Source organism: Cebus imitator, unplaced genomic scaffold (assembly GCF_001604975.1).
Source record: "Cebus imitator isolate Cc_AM_T3 unplaced genomic scaffold, Cebus_imitator-1.0 Scaffold19, whole genome shotgun sequence".
Lineage (NCBI taxonomy): Eukaryota > Metazoa > Chordata > Mammalia > Primates > Cebidae > Cebus > Cebus imitator.
The window spans coordinates 9,588,682-9,598,622 of NW_016107334.1; the positions used below are offsets into that span (position 1 = coordinate 9,588,682).

Genomic DNA, 9,941 nt, shown 5'->3' on the forward strand with positions numbered 1-9,941 from the left:
TTCTCACTCATTACGGGATTCCTGAGGGCACCTCCCAATCAACCTGCCCACAAGCCTCCATCTCAGACTGGCTCCCGAGAACCCAAAAGGAGGCAGCTGGTCCCAGGAAGCAGACCCTAAGATAGAACTTTTGAGCTGCCGATACCTGCCAGCTGGGTACGAGTACCCCGCCCCCCATGTCCCCCTCATCAGCCTCCCAGGAGGGAAGCCTCTGGCATCTGTATGGGCAATGATTAAGCCTTCACTGGTGGTGCAATAGCTCAGTCATTTGAAAGATACAGGGAAACAGAAATTCCAAGGCAAAGAAATTAAGTGGCTGTTGCCAGTGTTAGTGATGCATTGGAGAGAGACAATAAAAACTCATAGATGATTAATCACTAATCTAAGGTGAAGTGTGAAATGACGCCCTTATGTCTTAAGAAGGCAGAAAGAGCTGAGGATCAGGCCAGGCTTTAATGATATGACTACAGAAGCTTGACAGGAGGTTGAGTTCTCAACCCCAGGAGGTTAGCTACGTGCAGGTCAGAGTCCTGATGAGGAAGGAGTGAGACTCTGGGATTGGAAGGGGGTATTTTAGTAAATGCCCCAAAAACTGTGAAACCCCACATCCTCTAGACTCTTTTCCAGCCTGCAGGAGTGGCCCTCTCTTCTCTGTTAAAGCTGTCTGTCACTGCTCCCTTGCTTAAAGATGGTGCCGAGGCCTGTGCCTTGCACGATCACACAAATGCTGAGTTAGAATTGGCATCTCCCCCTGCTCCCCTCCTGTCCGCAGATTCCTAAGTCACAATGTAACCCAGGTGGAGGAGGAAAGGAAGTAGATCCCAAGGGAGCTGGAGGCCCTAATACGGATGGACATGGAGATGCCAGGACAGTGTACCACAGCAGATCTGAGGTGCTGGATAAGGAACAGTGGACATAAAGGTAGAGGGGGAATTGTACCTGTTGCAGTGGGAGTTCTCTACATGGATTTAACTCCCTGCCAAGGACCCTTGGAGACAGATGGCTCACAGAATCTTGGCGACAGTGATGGCCTTGCAAAGGGCAGCAGAAGTATTATGGTAGGGGTTGGGTGCAGCTGCTCACACCTGTAATCCCAGCACTTTGGGAGGCTGAAGCGGGTGGATCATGAGGTCAGATCAAGACCATCCTGGCTAACACAGTGAAACCCTGTCTCTACTAAAAATACAAAAAATTAGCTGGGCATGGTGGCATGTACCTGTGGTCCCAGCTACTCGGGAGGCTGAGGCAGGAGAATCGCTTGAACTCAGGAGGCATGGGTTGCAGTGAGCCAAGATTACGCCACTGCACTCCAGCCTGGGGAACAGAGTGAGTCTCTGTCTTGAAAAAGGAAAAAACAAAGTCTTGGGTCCAGGTAATATGACCTAGGGGGAAAGTACATAGAAAAGGGTGGAGGGCTGAGCTTGGGCACTGCATCACCAGCAGGATGGCGGGGAGAGGGGAGAAGAGTCAGCAGTGTGTGGTGCTGTAGAAGCTGGGAGAACGGGCTGTGTTGAAAGGGAGGGCTGCTGAGAGCTGGGGAACAGGACCCTAGGGTGTCCATGCAGCCTGCTGCCATGACATCATTGGTGACCTGTCAAGAAGCGTGTTGGTGTAGAGCAGAGGGCAAAAGCAGGGGAGTCATGACCGGAGGTGAGGCGGTGAGTGGAGCACTGCTGGGGTAGGGGGGCGTCAAATGATGGCAGGAAGGCTGGCTTTCCAGGAGCGCTGGGCACTGCTGCCTTGTTAGGCAGAGAAAGTGAACACACATGCAGGTAGATTTGTGCCTGGAAGCAGAAATGCACAACCTCAGCAGGCTCAGCGCAGTGGCTCACACCTGTAATCCCAGCACTTTTGGAGGCTGAGGCGGGGGATCCCCTGAGGTCGGGAGTTCGAGACCAGCCTGACCAACATGGAGAAACCCTGTCTCTACTAAAAATACAAAATTAGCTGGGCGTGGTGGTGCATGCGTATAATCCCAGCTACTCAGGAGGCTGAGGCAAGAGAATTGCTTGAACTCGGGAGGTGGAGGTTGTGGTGAACAGAGATCATGCCATTGCACTCCAGCCTAGGTAACGAGAGTGAAACTCTATCTCAAAAAAATGAAAAACAAAAAAAGATTCCAACCCCGGCCCTTCTAGTCTGTGTCGAGCTCAGTCAACAAACCCACAGAGGACGTCCTGACTTTCCCTTCTCGTAGCACTGTTCTCTGGCTCATTGCCAGCAGTGTGTGTCTACAGGTTTCTCTGCCCTATGGGGCTGTGGGCTCCTGAGCAGGACTTCTGTTCCTTTGTGTTTTCTGCGGTTCTAAGAAGTGCTTGGTCCCCAACAGATGCCCAGTGGACACTTGCTGATGGAGAGCTTGTCAATTTCATCTAACAAACTGGAATCACTGGGACCACCCAGGAATTGAAGCAGCTCATGAAGAAATCCCATGTCAACAGGGCAGTCAAAAGCCAACCCGTCGGGGAGGCAGAACGGAGGAAGGACAAGAGGGTTCTGGTACGTCCTGGATGCAGGTGGGTGATAGTTCTTGAGACTTAACACAAACCATGTGTTTTCCGGTGACCAGGGGGCTGCGGGCCCTGGTGTATTGTCCGTCAGTTTATTTTTTTAGTGAGATTTCATGGGGGCTACTCTAGTTTTTTTTTTGTTGTTGTTGAGAGGGTCTTGCTGTGTTGTCCAGGCTGGAATACAGTGGCACAGTCACAGTTCACTGAAGCCTCCAACTCCTGGGTGTGAGCCTCAGCCTCCTGAGTAGCTGAGACTGCAGGGATGGGCCACCGCACTCGGCTAACCTTAGCAGAGACAGGAGTCTTATTTTGCCCAGGCTGATCAACTCTTGGCCTCGAGTGATCCTCCTGTGCCGACCTCCCAAAGCTCCGGGATTAAGGATGTGAGCCACTGCACCTGGCCTGCTTTAGTCTTAATAGGGGGCACGAAGGCTGTGGTGTGGAGCTTTCTGTTGACCCCAGGAGGAGGAGGCCTCCCTACCCCTGTGAGGTCTGACATGCCTGCTCCTTGTCAGGCCGAGATGGGATCCCAGTGGCCATGTTTGTTCCCACTGTGGTAGTGTGGCACCCCTGTCCTGTCCCCAGTGCTGCGGGACCTGCAGGGCCATGATCCTCTGTCATACCTGCTGGTGGAGGGAGGCTGTGGGGGCTGCTGACAGGGTTGTAGGGGTGGGGGCAGCGGGTGGAGAGCTCAGCATGGCTGTCCAGCGGCACGGCCAGGGTCTGCTCTCTGCAGCACAGGTCCTGGAGCATGGGCTGCTCTGCCAGAGAGGTGGGTGCTCTGCCCAGATGTGCAGGCTCACGGCACAACGGTCAGACCCTCATGTCCCCACTCAGTTTTGCAACCACATGGGGATGAGGCCAGGGCTGAAAGATTTGTTAGCACTCGCTCAGGGAGACGCAGTCACCCCCCAGAACTGCATTTCCCAGTGACCTCTGACACCAACCCCAGATGTGGCCAGCAGGCCGCGGCTCCCTGCAGCCAATTCCACGGCAAGCCAGGTGGCCTCCACGGCAAGCCAGGTGGCCGCCACAGCGGGGAAGGACACTGCCTCCCAGTCAGCCAGTGAGGACTGGCTTTGTCTTTTACTTCGCAGACAGCTTAAACCCATTAAGGAAAAACATTTTATTACACATATTCAACTTGCTTCCAATGATATGATTAATTTTTCATGTATAATGGCGTCCAATGTTCATCTTTTTTTTTCTTTCAAAACCAGCACCAAAAAGTAAAACAAAAATACCATGGGTACAGTATGTAATGCAAGTTAACTAATGGAAAATACATACATTTGACTCTGAACGGAGAAAAGAACAATGGCGTTGCCATAGAGGATCTTTTCCTGTTCTGATCACATCAAGCCGTGGTCAACTGAGAGGGTTTCGTTTTGCACCAATAAAAATAGCACCATCGGATCGTGAGACTGTAGTTAGTAACACGTGTGCAAGCACAAAGGTACAGTACTTGAGGGGCGGTACAGGGTATTAACAATACAGAAACCTCACTGCTGTGATCAGCGTCTAGTGGGAAAGAATGTCGCGATGGGTTCACGGGATCACTGCTCGTGCCATAAACAGAAGACGGGCTGGTGGATTTCAAGATGAGCTAAAAGAGCTCCAAAGATGCAGACTTTGGGGGGCTAATGGGGGTGTTTGACAATAACTCAATCCATCAATCAATCCTTTTCATTCTGAGGGTGTGAGGCCCTTGCCAGGGTGGCCAGGGGGTGTATTTAGAGGCCCCCCAGACCAGGCAGGAGACCAGGCTAAGGCTTCCTTAGTGAGCTAGCCCGGCTCTGCTCCTGGGCTGCAGAAGTCTGTCTTTCAGTGGAATTAACAGTTCATTTGGGGATGAGGGAAATGGAACCTCAGCTCCCCAAGAATTTGAGGGATTTGGGGGAGTGTGCTAGTGGCCAGGCCTGAGGGGGGAGGACAGTGTTTTGCACAGGCCCCCGGGGTGAGGTGGGTCACTCCATCCTGACACTCATTTCTCTCCACAGACCCATGGAACACTGGCAGCACTTCTCATTGCTTCAAGTGGAAGTGAGTAGATTCTCTGACGTCCCTACTGCTTCTCTGCCTCTGGGGTAGTAACTAACAACAACAGCACAGCTCAGACGACGGGGTGGAGAGGGCAGAGAGCTTTCTTTCTAAGCTAACTCTAAGGTTGTGACATCAAACAAACAGCAAAAACACAAACAGCACCAGTAAATCAAGCACTTGGAGATGATCCCATGGAAATTAACCCCAGAGAGGCCTTCTGTCTGAAATCATGGAGGTGTTTCTCACGCGAAGTTCCTAGAACATAAGCACCCATGAAATGCCCACTAAGTTAGTGAGCAAAACAGGCCTCCTGGGGGCAGGTGGGGTTCTACCATCCTCTGTGCTCTCAAAGAAGCTGTCCTGCTTATTGCTCTGGGCTTCTGGAGAGGGCAGAGCTCAGCTAGAAGGCGTGCGGGGGCTGAAGGAGGGCAGGATCTCCGTCATGCATCGTCCCTGCCCCACCAAAAAGATGGGTCAACGATGACAGCCGTGACGGTGATGGGTGCCACAAAGTCTGGGCCACAGGAAGGCTTGGTGGGTGTGCAGCAGGGCGGGCCACACGGCGCTCCTCTCCTGGTCCCGGCACATCAGGCTGAGTGGCCCCCGGAGAAAGCGAGCTGCACGCCAGGGTAGAGCAGTCAGCCTTGCTCTGCAGATCCTAAGCCTGGGCTTGCATCCTCAGAGGTCCCACACGTCGTCCTAACTTCACATAAATGGCCAAGGTTGGTAGAAAGCCCTTGGGACATGGCACAGCATCTCTAAGGTGCAAAGCTTGAAGTGTGGGCCAGAGCCGAACCTCCAGGAAGGCGGGCAGGTGCCCATCTGCCCCGACAAGGGTGGCCCAAGCTCACCTTTGCCTTAGGAAGCAACCCCATGGCCGTGACTAGCGTTTCCCGTTTCACAGCACCTTGAAGAAAGGGCCTTCTGTTTCCCTTTGGTGGACAGCAGTGCTCTGAAAAGTAGGTGCTTCCCCAAACCCAGACACTCTTGGATGTCCTTCCCCCATGGGTGGGTGGAGAACTGTGTGGCACTGGTGTCCTCATTGGCATGCAGAGATTTACACACTCGGGGATGAGACTTCCAAGACAACGCCCAGGGTTTAGAGACTGTTTTCAGAGCTGGGCACAGAGGCAACGTCCTGGTTCTCACGTGGTCAAGAAGGCAGATGAAGAGAAACATGGACTGGTTAGTGGCTCACCAACACCTGCCCTTTCCTCCAGGGTGTCGCCGGCTTTCAGAATAAAGCCTCTTTTATCGTGTCTCATTTTTGGGCTGTTTCCTCCATGATCCACCAAGCACTGGGAGTTCCAACGTCAAAAGCAAGCCGAGACAGGAGCAGCAAATGTCTCTCTCTTCATGGCTGGCCGCCAGAGGTGCTTCCCTTCGAGGTACCTGGAATCTCAAAGTTACTTTGTGACTCATACCTATTTTTTCCTCGCTGTAGAAAGCCATCCAGTGGCTAACAATATATTAAGTACCAAGGCACTAATGGCAAACGTCAAGTCCATGCTCATGTTCTAGGTGGTTGGATTCTTGGGGCAGCCTTGTGGAGGCGTGGCCGCAGGGCTGGTGCGCTGGGGGGTGGGGACGGTGGGCTTTCCGTGCTCTGGGTACCAGGCTTCAGACCTTGAGTCTGAGCTTTGAGCGACCCCCGGGCTGCGCGTCACGAGCTCGGCAGTGGCTGGCGCATCTTGTTTGCGTAAAAGTCCCTGCAGGTCTGGCAGCAGCGCTGGTACCACCGCATGTCCTGGCAGAGGTTCTTTTCTCGGATGACCCGGCAGTACACGGTCCATTGGTCTCGCGTGCATTTGTAGGTCAGAGCAGCTAAGGGAACGGTAGAGAGAGAACACCTGGGGTCAGGGATGGCACAGGGAGGGCTGGTGGTCCGACTGGGCTCCCTCACCTGGTGTACACATCAACCCTGTGTACTGATTAGGCCATGTCTCCTGCCAGGGCACAGGGGTGCCAGTTGCGGTCACAGGGATGCACCCTTGCATCCATAACCCAACCACATGAGAGGGCATGGTGGTTTGCCTGCCTCTTCAGGGAAGAGGGCACAAGCCCCCTTGCTTCTGAGCCAAGTGCCATTTACTGCCGTTTTGTGGCCGAGGGTACCATTACTGTAAGCATTTATAAAACAGGACGACACGGAACAGTGGACATCAAAGGACCCCTAAAAGCACAAGGTCCAAGTACATACAAGTGGCCCAAATATCCTTCAGGGTCTTGGTGGTACCAAGAGAAGGCCCTGCGCCGGGGAGGGCTCTGGCAGTTACCAAGCAGTCCTGTGCTCGCAAAAGCCACAGCTCCACCTCTGCCAGCTCAAAGGTGTTCCCAACCCCGGGAGCAAAGGCGCTAGAAATCCCCTTTATTTCTCCAGGATTTCAGTTTAGCAAAGCAGAAACTCTGCTAGAAGGAATCATCACATCAGACATTTTTTTTTTTTTTTTTTTTTTTGAGAAGGAGTCTTGCTCTGTCACCCAGGCTGGAATGCAGTGGCACGATCTCGGCTCACTGCAACCTCTGCCTCCTGGGTTCAAGTGATTCTGCAGACTCAGCCTCCTCAGTAGCTGGGATTACAGGCATGTACCATCACGCTGCCTAACTTTTGTATTTTTAGTAGAGACGGGGCTTCACCATGTTGGTCAGGCTGGTCTCGAACGCCTGATCTCAGGTAATCCACCAGTCTCAGCCTCCCAAGTAGCTGTGATTACAGGCGTGAGCCACCGTGCCTGGCTAGTTCTCATTTTTTTAGTAGAGACGGGGCTTCACCATGTTGGTCAGGCTGGTCTCGAACTCCTGACCTCAGGCGATCTACCGGCCTCAGCCTCCCAAAGTGCTAGGATTACAGGCGTGAGCCCCTGCCCTCAGCCAGATCATTAGGTGCTGGGGCATGGACTGTTAAGAGGCCAGGTTCCGAGCACCCAGGGCCAAACCACTCAATCTCCAGCCCCTCCACCATGCCTGTCTGCTGCTCAAGCATCTGCCTAGGGTGTGGCCCATGTGTGCGTCCTCACGGCCCCATCAAAGATGCCCCTGGATCTTTCATTTCTAGAAAGCAGCACTTCCCTTCACATTCCTCATGCACAGGAAACCTACGATGTTTGCGGAACATTCTCCTGTGTTGGGCAGAGGGGAGCGGGGGACGCTTAGGGTCCTGTGTTTGAGAAAGCAGTATGCAGACACCACTTTCACAACAAGGAATGGAATCCCATCTCTCAACTTCTCTTCTACAGAACTGACAAATGTCAGCCTCATGTGACAAGTGGGGCCCAAGAGGGGGGCTTTCTGACTGAAGGAACCTCAGTATCAGGGAGGACTCACTGGGTGGGGGACACAGCAGCCCCAGGGAACTGGGGCCAGCCAAGACACTCACCAAGGCGGGGGGAGGTGATGGTGTTGGCGTTGATTCTGTCGTTGCAGACCTCCTGGTAGCACTGTCTGTAGGGGGCGGGCTTCGAAAGGGCGGGGCACTCGCTGCCGTGGCGCCCCGTGACCTTGTGCATGCACTGCACCACGCGGGACTGCAGCCCCTTCCCGCAGGTCGACGAGCACTGTGGGAGACAGGACAGTCTGATGAACTACACAAGCTCGGCGTGGGGGCTGGGACGACGGCCGCACACTGGCTGCCCCTGGGCAGGACCCTATGTGCCATGCCCAGGCGCTTGCAATCATTCAGGGCAGAAGGAGCGGCTGCCTGACGGAAGATGGTTTCAAGATGTGATGGGATGCGTGTGTGCCCTGCATAATGCACGCTGCTGGAGCTGCAGAGGTGTGGCCTTTGGGAGGTGAGGAGGGCTCAATATCATGAGGGCAGAGCCTCATGCTGGGAACAGTGTGCTTAGAAGAAGGGAGGGACCCGAGCTGACGTGCTCTCCACCCTGAGAGGACACGGTGGTCTGTAAATGAGGAGGGCCTTCACCAGACACCAGATTCGTTAGCACCTTGATTTTGGCCCTCCACCTCCAGAACTGTAAGGAATACATGTCTGCTATGTAAGCCACACAGGCTTTGGTACTTGGTGACGGCAGCCAGGGGAGGCTAAGAGGTAAGACACTTTCTGAAACGTTAACTCATGGTTGCTGCATTCCACCGCCCACCTCTGCTCCAGGCTCTGAAGTTTTTTGAGATGGTGAGCAGTGTGGCTTGGTGGCCCCCAGGAAGGACTGGCCTGATGACCACAGGTCTCCCCAGCACCTTCTGCTGTGTGAGGCTCTGGGCCTTTGCCCAGTCTTGGACATGGAGAAGAGCCCAGTAATGACTGGGGTTGAATTTCCCATAAGCCTGGAGAGTAGGGGCTTAGAATTAAGTAAAAGAAAGTACAACCTTTCTTGCATACCAGAGTCACGCCCTGGCATGTGGCTGACAATGTTACTTGACACATCCCTGGCTGCTGGCATCTCCAGCCCTTGCAGCACGAGGCGGCGGTGTGTTTGCCAAAACCAGGTCAACGGAGCTGAGCAGAGGCCTCGATTCCCACGGAGTGGACCTGTGTTGCTCTGTGGTTCTGTTCTCCCTCCCTCCCCTTTATACTTTTTTTTTTTTTCAGACAGTCTCGCTCTGTCACCAGGCTGGAGTGCAGTGGCACGATCTTGGCTCACTGCAACCTCTACCTCCCAGATTCAAGCAATTCCCCTGCTTCAGCCTCCCAAATAGCTGGGATTGCAGGTGCCCACCACCATGCGGAGGTATTTTTCTCCCGCCTGTTGGCGTTGGGGGCATCTGGGAGGATGCTGGCTGCACGCTGGGACCTACTGCGCGGAGCCACCCAGTGAGACCAACACTGCAATCATAGGTCGCACCATACAAAACTACTTATGTTCAGTGTTGACCTCAAAGCATCAATTTCACAAGGCTCCATTTTATAACACATTAGAGAAAATGGCAACATTCCTCAATTTGAATATTTATAATGCATAACTTTAAAGATCAACGTATAACTACCTCAATAAGTTACTTATTAGGCAGGCATTTGACGAGTCCACTTATACTCTAGAGACTTTTACATCTAAATGGATTACATAATTTAAAAGAAACCCTGCTCCCTGGGAAAATGGGCTTACCATATAATCGGGGTTAACTTCTGTGACTATTTGCATGTATGAGGCCCACTTAAGAACAGAGGGCCAGGTGCAGTGGCTCACAACTATAATCCCAGCATTTTGGGAGGCCAAGGCGGATCATCTGAGGCCATAAGTTCGAGACCAGCCTGGCCCAAATGGCAAAACCCTGTCTCTATTAAAAGTATAAAAATTAGCCAGGTGTGATGGTGGGCGCCTGTAATCCCAGCTACTTGGGAGGCTGAGACAGGAGAATCGCTTCCACCTAGGAGGCAGAGGTTGCAGTGAGCCGAGATCACGCCACTGCACTGTAGCTTGGGCAACAGAG

The 9,941-nt window shown here is 53.3% G+C and overlaps 1 protein-coding gene across 1 annotated transcript in view; it reads right to left on the reverse strand.

Annotated features, from left to right (window-relative positions):
* Positions 1–6,052: 6,052 nt before the first annotated feature.
* ADAMTS17 (ADAM metallopeptidase with thrombospondin type 1 motif 17) overlaps positions 6,053–9,941 on the reverse strand; it is a 331,102-nt gene continuing 327,213 nt past the window's right edge. Inside the window, exons 22-23 of the mRNA XM_017518719.2 lie at positions 7,930–8,107; positions 6,053–6,377 (exon numbers count right to left, since the gene is read on the reverse strand). Coding sequence (XP_017374208.1) covers positions 6,217–6,377; positions 7,930–8,107 — 339 coding nt within the window. The 3' untranslated portion in view covers positions 6,053–6,216. The remainder of the gene's footprint in view (positions 6,378–7,929; positions 8,108–9,941) is intronic.